The sequence below is a fragment of the Lithobates pipiens genome, unplaced genomic scaffold (assembly GCF_037356315.1).
Source record: "Lithobates pipiens isolate NorthernLeopardFrog02 unplaced genomic scaffold, aLitPip1_a1.2 Scaffold_27, whole genome shotgun sequence".
In the NCBI taxonomy this organism is placed as follows: Eukaryota; Metazoa; Chordata; class Amphibia; order Anura; family Ranidae; genus Lithobates; species Lithobates pipiens.
The window spans coordinates 195113927-195132353 of NW_027507788.1; the positions used below are offsets into that span (position 1 = coordinate 195113927).

General features: G+C 44.6%; 1 protein-coding gene across 5 annotated transcripts in view; it reads right to left on the reverse strand.

Moving 5' to 3' along the window:
- The window catches only part of CUNH1orf159 (chromosome unknown C1orf159 homolog), a 101056-nt gene that overhangs the window by 35415 nt on the left and 47214 nt on the right, over nucleotides 1-18427 (reverse strand). For all 5 annotated transcript variants that reach the window (XM_077458103.1, XM_077458107.1, XM_077458104.1 and 2 more), the window contains exon 5: nucleotides 11245-11346. In XM_077458103.1, coding sequence (XP_077314229.1) covers nucleotides 11245-11346 — 102 coding nt within the window. The remainder of the gene's footprint in view (nucleotides 1-11244; nucleotides 11347-18427) is intronic.

Consider the following 18427-nt stretch of genomic DNA (forward strand, 5'->3'; position numbering starts at 1 on the left):
ACACAGGAAGATTTCACCAACAGGCGGCATGGACACAGGAAGACTACTACTAACACAAGAGGAATCAAAGACACATCCTACAGACTGTAACGTAAGGTCTCGTGCCGATTTTCTGTACTTTAAATTTGGGCTTTAATTTAAAGTGTAACTTTAGTCATATAATTAAGTCCTGCTAGAATACTTCAGGCTGGCCCAATTTGCAGGTATAGCTACGCAAGACATTAAAAAGAAAAAGAAGAAAAGGCAAAGGTCTGGTGTCCCCAATGACACACTTCCATCCCTGTAACATATAAAAATGAAGGATTCGCCCTGGGACTTTAAATGAAGTGGGTACTGTTTCCGCCAGTAAACAGAACAGTAGTAAATATAGTATATGGTTTATTCAAGTACAATTGTTTACATGCATAGATAACACCAACAGTTGTCAATTAAAAAAGATATATAAACATATAATACTTGTTTATATATTGATACATAAATGTGGTAGTAGTCATAGTACATGGGCATCATACTACCCGCCTAGTTTTGCGAGATCCAGCTCGCTCTTCAGGGGTGGATGTGTGTAACAATGTACCTAGGATGAAAAAAATGGAATTACGTACCGGTAATGTCCTTTTCCAGGAGTCTTTCAGGACAGCCACCTTAGAGAGACACCGGCTCCTCCCCTCTGAGGAAACACCGCCTTCAATTTCATAATTTAAGCCTCCTCCTCCCTTCGTTCCTCAGTTCTTCCAGAGTACCTCCGGCCAAACTGGGGAGACACAAGAACACGTCAAACAAATAAACTTTTTAAGTCTTACCTGACGATCTCATGTAATGAGTTCCCGATGATCTGCAACAATTTGGGTGGGAACCGGTGCTGTCCTGAAAGACTCCTGGAAAAGGACATTACCGGTACGTAATTCCATTTTTCCCCAATCGTCTTTCAGGACAGCCACCTTAGAGAGGATAAGCGAGTATATTACCTTAGGGTGGGACTACTGCCTGTAGCACCTTTCAACCAAAGGCTTGGTCTTTGGCTGACAGAAGATCCAGTCTATAGTGTCTCACAAACGTAGAAAAACTGGACCACGTTGCAGCTCTACAGATCTGTTCCGGAGACGCACCAGCCCACTCTGCCTGAGAAGTTGCCACGGCCCTGGTTGAGTGTGCTCTAATGCCAGCTGGAGGATCTAATCCCCCTGCCACGTATGCCTGCCCAATGGCTAACCTTAACCATCTAGCTATGGTACGTCTAGAGGCTTTGGAACCCTTCCTGGACCCTGAAAATAAAACAAAAAGTGAATCTGTCTTTCTGAACTGACTTGTGCAGTCTAAATAATAAAGAACACATCTTCTAACATCTAGTCTGTGAAACATGTGTTCCTGTTCTCTAACTGGATTTGAACAAAATGTAGGTAGCACAATCTCCTGCATCCTGTGGAAACTAGAAGCTACCTTAGGCAAAAAGGCCGGATCTATCTTCAAAACCAGACGATCTGGAAAAGCCTGAAAAAAGGGAGCCCTGACAGAAAGGGCTTCGAGTTCACTTACTCTTCTTGCTGTAGTGATCGCCACCAAAAACACCGTTTTGAGAGTGATCAGCTTTAATGAGCAAGATTCTAACGGCTCAAAAGGTTCCCCTGTGAGAACCTGTAAAACTAAAGAAAGATCCCAAACCGGGAAGGGGGAGCTTGAAGCTGGTCTTTGCCTACCTAGGGCCCTGAAGAACCTTACGACCCAAGGATCTGACGCTAGATGTTTCTCTAAAAACACGCTCAAAGCGGAAACCTGAGCTTTTAGTGTTCCAAGCGCTAACCCCTTATCCGCCCCTGCCTGTAGGAACTCTAGAACGGCTATAGGGCTATGCACGTTGAAGGAACCCTCTGAACACCAGCTGTTAAACCGTTTCCATACCTTTAAGTAAATGGACTGGGTTTCCTTTTTCCTACAGTTTAGAAGAGTGGCTACCAACCGGTCTGAGAAGCCCTTGGCTTTTAGCAATTCTTCCTCAGAAGCCACGCTGCCAGGTTCCATCGTCCTACCTGAGGGCAGAACACCGGACCTTGAGACAGGAGATCCTCCTGCACTGGGAGAATCCAGGGGGGTTCTACAGACAGGCCCTTCAAGATCGAGAACCATGGCCTCCTGGGCCAGTGAGGTGCAATTAGAATGAGGGTAGTATTCTCCACTTGAAATTTCCTTAATACTGCTGGAATGAGCACTGGAGGGGGGAAAGCATAGCACCTGGAGAAACCCCAACTCTGTGCTAGTGCGTCCACCGCCAATGCCCCGTCCCCCCTGTTTATGGAGAAGAACGTTGCTACCTTCGCATTTTTCCTTGCGGCAAAGAGATCTATTGCAGGAATCCCCCATCTCCGGGTGATCATTTCGAATATTTCCTGCTTGAGAACCCAATTGCCTTCTCTCAGAGTTCTCCTGCTGAGAAAATCTGCCACCTGATTTTGTTCTCCCTTCAAGTGGATTGCTGAAAGGGACAGGATATTTGCTTCGGCCCATCTGAGGATGGCTTCCGCTAGGGCCCATAAGGACTTGCTCCTGGTGCCCCCCTGTCTGTTGATGTAAGCTACCACCGAGGAGTTGTCCGACCTTACCCTTACGTGATTCCCCCGGAGCTCCTTCTGAAAGGTTCTGAGAGCTAGATCTACTGCCCTCAGCTCCCTCCAATTCGAGGATCTCCTCGAGTCCCTCTTTTCCCAAATACCCTGTATTAATTGGGAGTCTAGGTGCGCCCCCCAACCTGAGCTGCTTGCATCGGTCGTGACCACCCTGGAGGTTGGCATGACCCACTCTAGACCTTGGGACAAATTTGCTCCCTTCCTCCACCACCAGAGGGACCTCTTTACCTGATCTGGAATCGAAACCAGAGAATCCAAAAGATTCCTGGCTGTGATCCCAAACCTTCAGCACAAATAATTGTAGAGGGCGGTAATGTAACCCTGCCCACTGAACCGCTGGAAGAGCGGATGTCAGCAACCCTAGCGCTGACATGATCTTCCTTATGGAGATCTGGTGGTTGCCCTGAAGACACAACAGAGCCCTGTCTATCTTTTGAATTTTTTCCAAAGGAAGAAAGACCCTTTGTACTGTTGAGTCCAACTCGTACCCTAGAAAAGTGACCCTCTGGGAAGGGATTAAGTTGGATTTCTCCAGGTTCAGGAGCCAACCCAGGCTTACTAACAGGTTTCTTGTGACCTGTAAATCCTGAATTAATTGTGCTGGGGAAGGGGCAAACAGAAGGAGATCGTCGAGATATGCGATCACCGAGATTCCCCTGAGACGCAGAAATGCCAGAACTTCTGCCATCACTTTGGTGAAGATTCGGGGGGAAGAGGATAGTCCGAAAGGAAGCGCTCTGAACTGAAGGTGTAGTACTTCCATTGGAGTTCTCACTGCCAGTCTGAGAAAACGCTGGTGGGACTCTGCGATTGGAATATGCAGGTATGCATCTTTCAGATCTATTGATGCCATGAAGCAGTTCGGAGGTAGGAGTGCTTTTACTGAGTAAACCGAATCCATCCGAAACCTTCTGTAGGTAACTGAGACATTCAGGGGCTTCAGGTTCAGGATGAGCCTGAACTTTCCCGAAGGCTTGCGAATCACGAAGACGTGAGAGTAGAAGCCTCTGCTTGTCTCTCCTACTGGAACCCGTACTACCACCTCCTGTTCTTCCAACTCCTGAAGAGAGGAAAGAAGGGCAGATGATTTTTCTGCGCATTTTGGCAGCTCGGTGACAAGGAACCTCAGAGGAGGGAGTTCCGAAAACTCCAAATGGTAACCTCCTCTGACGATCCCCAAGACAAACTGATTGGAGGAAATCATTTCCCACTGTGGGAGGAAGGCCCCCAATCTTCCTCCCACCGTGACCCTGTCACTGAGATTTTTTGGGCTGTTCAGGAGGGCGAAAAATTGCTCCCCCGGGGCCCTTGCTTTTGAGTCCCCAACTTTTCTTCTGCTGAACCGTACGGGGTGGTACAACCCTTTTCTGGGGACGAGTCTTTCTTTTGGCTTGTTCCCCAATTTTCCTTTTAACAGGAAAGGCCTTTCTTTTGTCTGCTGTGCGATCTAGCACCGCTTCAAGGCCTGGTCCAAACAGTAGATCTCCTGTAAAGGGGATTCCACAAAGTTTAAGTTTGGATGCATTGTCTCCAGGCCAGGTCTTCAACCATAAGGCTCTCCTGGCAGAGTTGGTCAGGGCCAAGGACCTTGCCGACATCCTCACGGATTCCGCCGAAGCGTCCGCTATGTAGGCTATCCCTTTAAGAAGCATGGGAAAGGAGGATAGGATAGTCTCCTTTGCTGTCCCTGCTTCAATGTGTGCGCTAATCTGGGTGAGCCAATACTCCATGTTGCGGGCCACCACCGTGGTTGCCATGGCTGGCTTAAGATTTCCCTGTGACGAATCCCAGGCCTTCTTAAGCAGGTAATCCATCCTTCGATCCATAGGGTTAGACAGTACCCCCATATCCTCAAAGGATAGATCAGTGTGTCTGGACACCGGGGAAAAAGCAGCGTCTAGTCTGGGAGATTTATTCCAGACGAGAGTCTCTTCCTCCGAAAAAGGAAACCTACGTCTTAATGCCCCAGAAAAGAAAGGTTTCCTTTCGGGATCCCGCCATTCCTTCTTGATGGTATCGATCAAGACGTCATGCACTGGGAACACCCGCTTCTTTTGTTCCCCCATGCCCTTGTACATCCGATCATGGAGTGACAATGTCTTAGTTTCTTCTTGAATACCTAAAGTGGTATGAATCGCTCCCAAGAGCTCATCCACATCCTCCAGGGAAAGCTTATACCGCGAGATTCTGCTGGATTCCCCATCCAGCATCTCTGCGTCAGACTCCCCCTGGGAGTCTGAAACGACACTGTCAATTTCCTCCTCTGCTTCCTCCCTGGGACCCTCTGAATTCTCTCCCCTTGCAGGAGGAACATCCACAGGGCTGGATGGTACACTCTGCTGCGCTGGTGTAGGAGTGCTCGGAGGCTGGGGCCACTGAAAACTGGAAAAAAAGTTTTGGAAGGACTGAAAGGTACCAGAGAGTTCCTTCATAGAAGCTACCAGATCTGCACCCTGCTCTACTGCCTGTTCCTTAAGTAAATCCTCAATACATTGTTTGCAAATAGCTTTAGACCAAGAGTCTCCCATAGACGTTCTACACGAAGGGCACTTCTTCTTAGAACCATGGGGGGACTTGCTCGTGGCTTTCTGAAAGACACAAAATACAGGAAGGGGCAGCATGAGCCTAAAAAACAGCAACACCAGCGCTACATAGAGGACCACCGGGAGTGCCCCCCCTAGGATCAACCATCACCAGGATCCCAGACACACTACCCTTCCCCCCGACCACCAAGGAGGAACACCAGTGGAGCTACTGGATACAAGTAAGGGAACACCTCCCCAGGTTTCCTCTTACCTTCGAGTGGCTGGTGCTATTATCTCCAGGAGTTTTTGAAGCCTCTGCCTCGGACATTCTCCCGTTGAGGAAGCGTGGTACGAATGCGCCTCTAACAGCTACCTGTGCAACTGTGAAAAGAGAGGCTGCACCAGCCGAACGCTAGGTTCCCTTTCACGTGCCGCGTCCGGAACCGGAAGACGCGGATCGAACGAAGGGGTCCGCCCCCACCGGAACTGACGTCGCCCGCCTACCGGTCCGGCTTCCAGCTCCCAGCCGGCTGCGTACACAGGGGGGCCCTGGACGCCTTCGTTCAACACCCCACTGGGCGAAACGCAAGGATGAACCTCTCCAAAGACTTCCTGCTTTCCCCAAGCGAAGATTGGAGTGCGTGTAAAGGTCAGTCGAGTATTCAGCTTCCCCAGCCGACTGGACTGTTTGTTCCGTTGAAACCCCCGCGGGTGAACGAACGGACGACCCCATAAACTTCCCGCTTTCCCCAAGCGGAGTTTAGGGTATATGGACAGTACGAACACTTCAGCTCCCCGCTGATAGGACTGTCCTGGCCCGACCGATGAACGGTCGGATAGCCGAGCGGGGCCAGGGCTCCGCTCGGATGGCTTCAGTTTCACCAACCGAATTTAGCCTTAAGGTTCCTTGGCGATGTCTCCCCGCCGGAGGAAACACCATAACTGAGGAACGAAGGGAGGAGGAGGCTTAAATTATGAAATTGAAGGCGGTGTTTCCTCAGAGGGGAGGAGCCGGTGTCTCTCTAAGGTGGCTGTCCTGAAAGACGATTGGGGAAAAATATATATGTTTGGCAAAATAGCACAGTATTAGTTATAAATGCACAGGGTAGGAGGGGTTGTGGGTCCCCATACTCCCCACTGAGCTTGACCATAGCTCCAGGTGTGCAGCCTCAAGATGGCGACAGTAGGTGCCTCCCCAGGGAGCTGAGGAGACAGAGTCAGATGGGACCCCACCAGGGGCCAAACAGAGAGCAGACATGGCTTAGGTGTGATGATGTATCCCTAGAGACCTCGTAAGTCCATAAAAAGTATAGGCTGTGAACATAAGTATGTTTGGCATCTAAAGTAGTAAAGTAGAATCAATAAGTATTAGCATAAAGATATACATGCATGAATGAAAGGCCTGGGCCAAAGGTGGTAGGGACATCGAGATGGTAAGAAATGTAGGATAGCAGAGGGATACTAACAGGTGACAAAATAGGCAAGAAAAGAGGGGAAAGAGGTGAACTGCGATTGTCTGAATGTGTAGTGATGTATCCCTAGAAATCTCATTAGTCCATAAAGAGTATAAGCTATAAACATGAAATATGTTTATCAGGCATCTAGAGTAGTAAAGTAGAATCAATCAGTATTGGCATAAAGATATGTATAACCAAGTAGAAGGTCTGGGTCAAGGATGGTAGGGGCATGGAGATGGTGGAAAACATAGGATAGCAAGGGGATACTAGCAGGTGACCGGGGGGGGGGGGGAGATAGAGAGATAGAGAGAGAGAGATCGAGAGATAGAGAGAGAGAGAGAGAGAGAGATAGAGAGATAGAGAGAGAGATAGAGATTTGTAGAAGAATTTGTGATATCCAGAAAATAAAAAAATAGGTGCTCAAAAAACAAACACTGTGTAAGATATGCAAGTGTGCCTAGCAAGTATCAAAAGGGTGAATATAGCAAGTACTTGAGTATGGCGAATATCCTAAGTATCAAAGTAATGAGACACAGCAGGCAATCTCCACAGCTGTGTGTCCTCAGTGAAGAGTGAAATGAAAATCCAAGCCAATGAAGTCTATGCATGTAAACAATTGTACTTGAATAAACCATATACTTTATTTACTACTGTTATGTTTACCAGCGGAAACAGTACCCACTTCATTTAAAGTCCCAGGGCGAATCCTACGTTTTTATATTAAAAAGAAGAAGTTCTAGTGTCCAGCTTGCAATAATTTTATTGTCTATTTTTCATTTAGGTGTCTGCGCCGATTGTATCTTGCCTTTCAGTGATTAAAAATAAGCGTCTATACTGTTTAAAATCCAGCAATTCACTGTCTGACCTTGCTCTGCACATGCTCACTTGCTCTACATTTTTAGGTACTGACTAATTTGTAGAGGCCGATCTGCTGACAGCCTTTAATCGTAATTAAACCCTCCTGTCCTTTACAGCCAAGGAAGCGGCTTTTGTTTGATCTGCAACTGTCATGGTGCTGCACATGTGATCAGTTATGACACCAGGCATTTGATGGTTTGACGGTTTGGTTAAGGAAACAAAGGTGACAGTTAGAAATTCTGACATTCCAGGAATGCAACTTTATTTCGTTTAGTTCTGCTTTAGGATTTACTTCTGCTCAGGGGCTTTGGGCTACAGCACAATGGCAGCCTCCAGCAAGAAGAAACAGGAGAAATGCTGGAGGCAATTTACAGTACACACTAGATTTGGTAGCATAATTATTAATGTGGGATGTATGTTACTTGCTAAAAACATTTTTTTTAAATCAAATTATGGGTAAATTTGCACTTGAAACATTTAGGGCACTTTCATACTGAGGAAGTGGGGGCATTGGCTATTCTTAGTGGCATTTTACTGTCATTTTAGCAGCACTTTTTGGTCGCTAGCGGGGAGCTTTTAACCCCTGCTAGCAGCCGATGAAGGGGTTAATGGCGTCCTTGAAGCCCCACTGCCGAAGCGCTTTGGCAGCTCTGCCTATTGATTTAAATGAGCTAGGGAGCTTTAGGAGCGGTGTATACACCGCCCCTAAAGTGCCCCACAGATGCTGCTTGCAGGCTTTTCTTTTTTCTTTTTCATAAATTATTTATACAAAAGAGCGGAGAGTCCTTTAAGACATCAAGTTCCACAATATACATACACAATCTCTTATAATACCGATACATTGCAGGATAACTTAATATTCCACAACTGAATACATAATATTCCAGTCTTGATAGAGCTCCTTCTTGGCTTCATATTTTAGAAAGCAACTACCATTAATGAATCAGGATTTACCAAAAATGGTCTCTTCAATTCTCTTTATTATTAAAAAGAAAAAAAAAAAAAAAAGAACAAAAAGGGGAAACCAATTCCCAGGGGAGGTGGATTACTTGCGTGTATTGATGGAAATGAAGGTGGTGGGTACCTCACTCACCCGAACAACGCTCTAGAACCCTCTTCCCCTCTTCTGAATATACAAACAGATCCCAAGATGACCGTTTTTAGTATATTGTTTTTTTCTTTGACTTGAGCAGAAAGCACTAGGTCCTCCATGGCACCGATACTTCTGACTCTGTTAAGCCACATAGCAATAGGAGGTTTCAAATCCCTCCAACAAAGGGTAATACAGGCTTTGGCGGTGTTAAACATAGTACAGATTTTTTTTATAGAGCTGAAGCGGAGTTTGTGAACAGTGAAGCAAGAAGAAAAGCAGGATCTTTTGGTTTTGGAATTTCTGTAAATGTTTGAGAAATCCTCTGTACCTCCAACCAATACTTTCTAATCTTTGGGCAAGACCAGAAGATGTGAAATAAAGTCCCCTGTTCCTCTCTGAATCGCCAACAGTGATCCGAAGCCTCTGGAGAAAACTTGCAAAGAATTGACGGGGTATAGTACCCACGCCTTAGTAATTTATAATTAGATTCCTGAATTTGCGTACAAATAGAAGAGTTCAACGAGAGATGGATAATACTCTGACACTGAGCTGGTGTAAAGGCATAATTGAGATCGCTTTCCCATTTACGAATCATACAGTCATCTGAAGGAACAATTAAAGCATAGTATAGTTCAAATGTTGTTTGTTTGTTGACATTGATAGTTTGTTAGTGGTCCTAAAGAGCAAAAAAAAAAAAAAAAAAATGGCGTAACTGATCCGCCTGCAAGAAGTTTATTTCATACCGATCCGCCCCCGGTTGCAACAATGAAGCCACCCTGGGACAAGTCTCAGAAATCCAAAAATGTGAGGCCTAAAAGTAGCCCATATAACATAAGTGATTATACATCATCTAAATAGTGAAGAAAAAAAAAAAATGATAAGATAAATACTTCAATAGTGCATATAAAAGTTCATGTTATCTAAGACATCAGCGGGCAGGCTAAAAATAAATTTTCCCTAGAAAAAAAAACAACACCAACACCTACTAGCATAAATTATAAAAAAAGAAAAAAAAGAAAAAGAAAAAGGGAGCCCCAAAAATTGAGATACCATGCCCCCCAGGGGTCTATAATTTGGTCTAAAAAAATTCTTAAAGTTGATCTCTAAATATTAACCTGTTCAAAGAAGAAAGAAAAAGAAAGAAAAAGAGTTAATTTGTTGCAATCTAGAACAATAAAAAAAAAAAAATTCTTTGCCAAGATAGGTCTCATGATCTTCAGATTGGGAGTGCGAGATCCGACGTCCCCCTGCTGTCCGGGGACAGAAATCAGCTGCTATAGAAGGGGATACAGCTTGTTGTATTGGCCTCACTATAAGTTGCAGCCAGTTTTGGATTGAAAAAGCCTCTATACCCAAGAAAGTAAACAAATCAGGGAGATCAACAGGGTGAAGCAGAATGAATAAGAGCAGTCTTTCCTCACAGTTAATGAGATGGGAAAACCCCACCGGTATGTACCACCCAACTGCCTGATCTTGTCTAAAAGTGGACGCAACATCGCCCTTTGTTTTAAAGTAGCCCGTGTAGTATTTTCACCGGGGCCCCATCGTGATAAACCTTCCCTGCCTCCCATGTCTTGCAACCTATTAACCCTTTAAGGGCATAATGGTGTAAATGGCATATAACATCTCTGGGTCTGTTCAGATATACTGAGCGAGGTTCCAGCGTTCTATACAGTCTATCAAACTCCAAGTCATGAGAGGGGACAGGAATAGCCAGCTGCTGGTATATTACCAGAACCGTAGATTGTAATGTTTCCCATCCTATTGCCTCAGGAATACCCTAAACCATAAATTATTATGGCGACTCCGGTCCTTGAGCTCTTCCAAATGAAGTTGCAAAGAGGAGGCATGGGACCCTTGGAGGTCTGTACCTGTTCGAGTTAGGAGATGGGATTTTTCAGGGAAGCCAGAGACGTTTCCCCTGTAGCTGATAGCAGCTGTACCTCCATCCGGACCAGCTTTAGATCCCTGCAATGTACCTCCTCCAGGCGGGAGAACAGCGGCTCCATGTCAACACTCGTTGGCAAAGCCTGCAAGAGAGCTCTAAGGTCCGAGTCACCCAGAACGGGAGGCGGGGCATTCAGCTGCGCTAGGAGGCTCAGCCGCTGGTCGTCCAGAGCCCGGTGATCCCGAAGAGAGTCCTGGCATAGCTGAAGGGGGAAGTGGAGTGTAATATGCTGTCATTGAGGGTTCCATACAAGCCGCCACATCTCGTATCTCCGATGCTTGAGCCCGAGATGTAGCAGTCCACGTGCTCGGGCTGAGGAGGTTTCTTGTACTTGCTTCTCTTTCTTCTTCATACTGGGTAGTATAACTGCATTAATTGCTAGATTGCCGGAGGAATGGTCAGAGCTGTTAGCGCATGTCTCTACTCCGCCATGTGCAAACCACACCCCCCTGCAGGTCTTTTAACGTCTCAGGAGAGGAGAGGCGCTTTACAGGTGCTATTTTTAGCGCTAAAATGCCTGCAAAGCGCTTCTGTGAAAGTAGCCTTAAAATAGCTGACAAGTTCACTTTAAATAAAGTATATGCTGCATTAGGAAAAATAAAGATTGAGTAAGTTGATTGAATATCACCATATTTTCTTAGCAGCTCAGGATAAGCAAGCACCATATTACACTGATTTGTGTGCTCACAACGTCATTAATACACTCCAATACACTCCATGAACATATAAAAATTGAATGACTTACTATTTGTGCACTCTGTAAGATTATAAGCCACTTCCTGACTGGAGTCATTTGCACATTTAATACAAGAGGTTCCTCCATTACTGGTCCATATCTGAAAGCATCCTGGTATGCAGAAAACAGACAAGGTAGCAATTACATTTAGGCACTTTTCAGTCTGTTTTAAACACATATTGGAAAAACAAAATGTTGCACTTATATAATATTTGTAATGGACTAATACTTATCATGCCAGTACATTATAGCATAAAGCTCCTGGGGTCATTAAAAAAAAAAATGTTAAGCGGAGGCTTAATTCCACTTTAAGGCCCTATTCACACCTGAACGTATAGTTTTCAGGCAGAAAATCACGCAATTTTACGTCTTTTTTTACCGCGACTTTGTGCAGGGCAAAAGGTCACCAATGTAAAAAGAAGAAAAACGCCCAAATCTGCCTGATTTGAGCAACAAAAAAGGGTCTAGAACTTGTTTGAGCTTCAGGCGACTTGGCATGGAGATGTGAACCATCTCCATTGAGAATAATAGATTTTTTCCCCTCCAGTGTTATGTAGCTTCAGGCTTCAAGCTACAAAACGCTCAGGTGTGAATGGGGCCTTACAATTAGTCTCATAATTTGCAACGCCTTGGCAACCAAGCCAAAACTTACATACCTTAGAGGATTTCTCCTTAGAGCTTCTCCTCAGGATGTGGAAACCTTGCAAAAAGATCTGAACAAATGGGATGGGCAACTACATGGCAAAATGAGGTTCAATGTAGAAAAATTTAAAATAATGCATTTGGGTGGCAAAAATATGAATGCAATCTATACACTGGGGGGGGGAGAACCTCTAGGATTAGAAAGGACCTCAGGGTCCTAGTAGATAATAGGCTCAGCAATGGCATGCAATGCCAAGCTGCTGCTCACAAAGCAAATAGGACATTGGCATGCATTAAAAGGGGATCAACTCCAGAGATAAAACAATAATTCTCCCGCTCTACAAGACTCCGGCAGCACCAGGAGTATGCTGTCCAGTTCTGGGCACCAGGCCTCAGAAGGATGTAATGGAAATGGAGTACAAAGAAGGGCAACAAAACTAATAAAGGTTCTGGAGGATATTAGTTATGAGGAAAGATTGTGAGCACTGAACTTACTCTCTCTGGAGAAGAGACGCTTGAGAGGGGATATGATTTCAATATACAAATAACGTACTGGTGACTCCACAATTGAGATAAAACTTTCACAGAAGGGAGTTTAACAAGACTCGTGGGCCACTCATTAAAATTAGAAGAAGAGAGGTTTAACCTTAAACTATGTAGAGGGTTCTTTACTGTATGAGCCACAAGGATGTGGAATTCCATTACTTGGTTTTATAAATACCTTTTATTATTTTGAATAATTTTTTTGAGGACTTGTGAGGAAAAGCTTGGCCCATGCATCCATAGGCACTAGTGCAAATGGGCCAGGAGTACATATTATAATCAAATAAAAATGTTGCGCGAAGATCAGATTATTCAGTCCAAGTGTCAATTTAATAACACAAAGAGTCCCAAGATTGTGATAATAGGTGAAAATAATCTTGTATTACAAGCACAGATAGAATTCCTGCACCTTGTAGATTAACCACCACCACCACATATGGATTTACTCTTACCAGACAGCATAGACCTCCTATTCTGGGAGGTCAAAGCAGGCTCATGTATACCATCCACTACTGTTCCAGCAAGAAAAAAAAAATAAAAACCGCTCTAGAATCAATTCAGCATAAAATCAAATTCAGTATGTAAAAATATTTTACATACTGGATTTGATTTTTGCGGAATTGACTTTTGGAAAAGCAATACTTTTAATAAAGTCAGCTCTCAACCACGGCAAGCTCCACGAGTCTGGTCGCGGCCCCCATGGACTCGATCGCTGCGGGGATACCTGCAATCGCCTCATGGGGAGGAAGAACGTGGGAGATGCTAATGTAAACAAGCATTTCCCTGTTCTGCCTAGTGACAGTGTCACTGATCTCTGCTCCCTGTAATCGGGAGCAGAGATCAGTGACGTGTCACATGTAGCCACACCCTCCCCCACAGAACACACTTAACCCCTACACTGCCCTCTAGTGGTTAACCCCTTCACAGCCAGTGTCATTTACACAGGAATGAGTGCATTTGTATAGCACTGATTGCTGTATAAATGACAATGGTCCCAAAAATGTGTCAAAAATGTCCGATGTGTCCGCCATAATGTCGCCATCATGATACAAATCGCTGATTGCCACCATTACTAGTGTAGCACTAACCCCCGAAGGAGCTGCTGGTTATTTTTGGGCTTACCGTTGCCTTCCACTCTCCTTGTTGCACGTCTAGGGGATGTCCCTTGGTAGATGACCCAGTAACCCTGAGACTGACAATAGATCCACTTGAATGGATTTTATTTGCAAACTTAAACCATTGAACAGTCTTTCAACTTGGGATCAGAGGGTTGGAAAAAGAAGTTCAGGTACTCTCAATGTCAAAGTCCAAAAAAGTTAAAGAATTTGCTTTCTTTTACTGCATCCAGAGAATAGCCATTTGCAGCTAGATGAACACTCAGGTTGGACAGTCCCTCTCTCAAAAGACCTAGCAGCCAACAAGGTGCTTACTCAGGAACAAAGTCTTTGTCACAGATGTTGTTGCAGAACACATAGGGAAACTAAGCTGTAGAACACTTGTAGGATACCTGGATCTTTCAGCCTGCTTGGCAATATTCACAAGACCGGATTCTCTCAGTAACTTCAGCCCTTCCAGGCTCTTGTTAAGAAAACCAACCCGTACGTGGTGTTCTTCTAAAGAGTCCTCCCCTGGAATACTTGAAGTACACTGGGTCTCTCCCGAACCGGAGACTGCACCCAACCACCTCAGAATCCTCCTTTAGTTTCCCTGCTTTGGGCTAGCCAGCCCGAGGCATTAAAGTCGGGTGGATCCGCACCCCAGGCCGTAGCCTTCCTGAGGGCTGGTCAGGAGGACCAGGACCATGTAATCAGCACATCATACTGGACCGCAACCCCAAACCATGTGATGTCCGTATCTTAAATACCCTCTCCCAGAGGGCACAGCGAGAGGGCCACTCCCACTGACCTGGCTCCGAAAGAGAGTAACTTAAGCGACTGACAAGACCATAGTTCCACGCTTGCCACAAGAGACAGTGCCCCCTGTGGCCAGGCTGAACAACTTACAGCCCAGTCAGACTGATACAGAAGTCTAATTTAGGCAAATAGACCCAAACCAAACTGTAGTTTGAGTAAAGTTTAACTCTGAAAACACGTGCTCTTCAGGCGCCCGCTGCTACGCAAGTAAAAAAATAAATGAATAAAATGAATATAAGGCTTTGTGGTAAGAGTAGATCCATATATGTGGTGGCGGTGCATCCACAAGGTGGAGGGATTCTATCTACCTGTGCTTGGAATACAAGATTTTTTTCACCTATTATCACAATCTTGGGATGCTTGTGTTATTAAATTGACACTTGGACTCGCTGTTTGAATAATCTGACCTTAGCGCAACACTTATGATTTTTTCCATTGTGATTAATATCGCACGTTAGCGGTGCAGCTTCAATCCGATTTTATTTTACCTCAAGCGCAGTATATTTGTCCTCGTTTCTACATATTATACATCCAAATTATATGTGCACTTGATCAGCGTATTGTGAGCAGAGCATCCACCCCCTTTGAGGGAGGGTGCAGTGCAAAGATATGTGGATCTCCTTTGAACTGCAGCTGCAAGTGGCAGGCGAGGAGCATTCCTCGAAATAACTCTCCATGTGCATATATTAGGGACACGCAAGTGCTTCAGCCCCACTCATGAGATCTTGGTCCAGGGCAATTCAGATTTTCATGGTGCCCATACCAAACTGCGCATTACAAGCATGTGTAATACAAAAAGTGTGAATGCTGCCTGAATGTCAGTGGTATTCTTTACAATCTTCAGGCTTTTTTCAGCCCCCACCTCACTATGCAGCAAGCACCTTAATTCTGCTGAAGAGCATAAAGCATTTGTTGTGAACCCAGGAACCTTTAATTGATACTTTGTTTTGGAAACATTTTACACAAATATATATATATATATATATATATATATCTCTCCGAACAATGTCGCTGCATCCTACCACACGGTTACATGGCTTTTCAACGACGATGACCTAGTGACACTTAACTGAAATATTCACGTGGTTTGAAAAAAGAATGTTGTGTTTTTCTTTTGTATACACCCCGAATTCCAAGCAGAAATACACCCCATTCCTTAGTCAGCTCAGCCTGCAGAAGTCATGTCATTTAATACCGCTGTTGTGAACTGAAGGGATTTAGGGTGTAACCCTCCATCAGAACAGATGACAGGGAAGGAAAAATATCTTTGCAGTGATATAAAAATCTGCACTACATTAGGAACAATGTGCTGTTATTTAAATTCTTCAGGACATAAATGGTTTATTGTCTTGTCAAATCTCTCAGTTTTTAAACAGGTTATATAAGCAGCAACCAAAACGAATAAAACAGATCAGTTTTAAGCATGTGCAAGTTTCCAAGACAGTCATATGACTTGCGGCGAAAGCTGAAAAGGTTTGTGTTTCACTGCCCCGAAACTAGAATACGGTGCAGAAGTGGGAGAAGGTTTGTGGCAATTTCTTCCACAGATGTCAGCACTCTCGGTTTAAAGGAAGATCCTGTTAAAGTAAACTTAGGAGAGAACACACAAGCTTATATTTTCTGACCACCTTCTTAAAATGGCAGCTGTCTGTCATACTTATTCCCTGGATTTTGTGTTTGGCTCTAGCAATGTATAGTTACCCAGCCAAGCTCCCAAGCTGCCTTTATGCACTTCTTAAGCCCCATACACACTCAGTTTGTCTGCTGAGTTTTTCCTTCAGGTGTACCAAAACCATGTAGTGCAAGGGCCTGCCTGATTGCATACACATTGAAACTCCTAAAGCCCCGTACACACGAGAGGACTTATGTCCGACAGACTTCCGAAGGAGTTCCGCCGGAGTTCCGACAGAGTTCTGACGGACTTTTCGACTGAGTGGACTTGGCCACACACAATCACACTAAACTCCGACGGATTCGAACGTGATGACGTACGACTGGACTCGAATAAGGAAGTTCATAGCCAGTAGCCAATAGCTGCCCTAGCGTCGGTTTTAGTCCGTCGGAATAGCATACACACGAGCAAATTTTTCGAAGGGACCGGGTCCGGCGGAGTTCCTTTGGAAAAATTTGAAGCATGTTCCATATTCTAAAGTCCGTCAGACTTTGGTGAATCAAAAGTCCGTTGCAGCCCACACACGATCGAATAGTCTGACGGAATCAGTCCGTCGGACTTTGGATGTTGAAAAGTCCGCTCGTGTGTACGGGGCATTAGACTTTACTGCATGCAAGCTTGCTCCAGGGCTGGGACACACTAGCTAGTCAGGTTAATTTCAGAGTGACATTTCTGGAGTCTTAACCTTCAAAAAGAAGACTGTATGTTCCTTAGCCAACAACAGCTACTGGTTTGAGTGAGTTCAGAACTGGCTTATTTGGCAAAGCAGTGCAATGTACAAGGAAGAAGCTACGCTACTGAAGCCAGCGAAACGCGTTGACATCACAGCTCAGTCCGGACATGACGCTGTGTACGGAGTGAAGTGAGAGGTAGAGCTCGGAGTGGAGAGGCAGTGGCTGTGCTTGGGACTTCTTTCACAACTGATGCAGTGCCAGTGTGAGAATATCAGCATACACTAGCGGACACATGACTGGAGGTAACCCCCTCTTTACTTCCTAATAACTTGGACTAAAGCTGAAAGGCAGCCAGGTGACCTACATGACGGACTTGGTAGTGGATGCAGACACCGCGACTTTCGGTTGAATGCGGTCTATATGCCAATATCCGCTGATCAGCATCTAACCTGAGCTGCCGTCTCAAACAACAGCTGATAATAGCTGCTGCTTGTCTACATTAAGGATTAGTAATGTCACGCTGCCTTGCTACTTTATTTGCCTAAATAGAACTACTAAGTTAATTTATTGCCAGTTGTTGAACAATTACAAGTCGGCCGGCTGCTTTGGAAATATGCACTGGATAAATGCTGACCTGATTAATTAGAAGGCTGCTACAACTAAATGTCACAGACTGAATGGGATTTCCCACCGTGTATCGGCTTCTCTATACTTTTTTTATTACAGCACATTACCTGACTTTCCAAACCTCAAGGGATTGTGAGAAAAAACAACCACTATAGCAGCGCTATTAGTGTTAACCGTAGATAGGATTTGTCTGAACTAAACTTTGAATTTTTTCAGCTAACTACCCCCCCCCCCACTCCCTTTCTCCTGCTCAATACTGATCCCCACTGATTAACCGCTTCAGTGATTGGAATGAATTGGGAATCTTGTGATTCCGCAATAACTAACAGGCAAATTAGCATATGGGTTGCAATGGACTAAATGCAATGTGTCCGGACTTGAGCTGTGTTCTGTGTTGCTTTATGTATGTCTTGTTCGTCTAATTGTCTGTGGGTATATAATTAATTTTAATTGAAAATTACTACTTTTATGAATTGCAAAGGTTTCTTCTATTTTTTTCCTATTTTTGATACTTTAATAAAATTGGTTTAGTTATTTAAACTGGAATCAATTAACTTTGATCTATTTATTGTGACCAATAGTAACCCCTTGTTGGTGTCAGGGCTGGCTTATGCCGGCCATACACGGTTCGAATTTCGAAAGAATTTTCTTTAGAAAATCGTATCCAAGAATTTTCGTATGAATTTCGCACCATTAGTGGGCTGCAGCAACAGCCGATTTTCGTGTGGAAATAAAATTTGAGGAATCGGACATGTTGGAAATTTTTTGAAAAACGAACGATTTTCTAATCAATGATGGGAGAATCGTGCGAGAAACGTAATAAGAAAAGAAAATGTACGTAGATAAAAGAAAATTTATGGAGAGAAAAGAAGATTCCCAGCCAAGAAAATTCTTTTCTGTAGCAATATGAGGTGAAATTGAAGGCTTGGTCGGCCGAATTTCGAAAATCAATGGTGGCATCATCGGATCACAAAAAAAAACGAATTTTCTTATTTTGAAAAGAAGATTAGCCCTTCCTCCTCTGGGCTGGCCACTCAGCTGTCGGCTAATTGCCAGCTTTCTTCTCTCTCCACAGTTACCAGCTGTTCCCGATGATGCGCGTCTGACCTGCCTATTTAAAG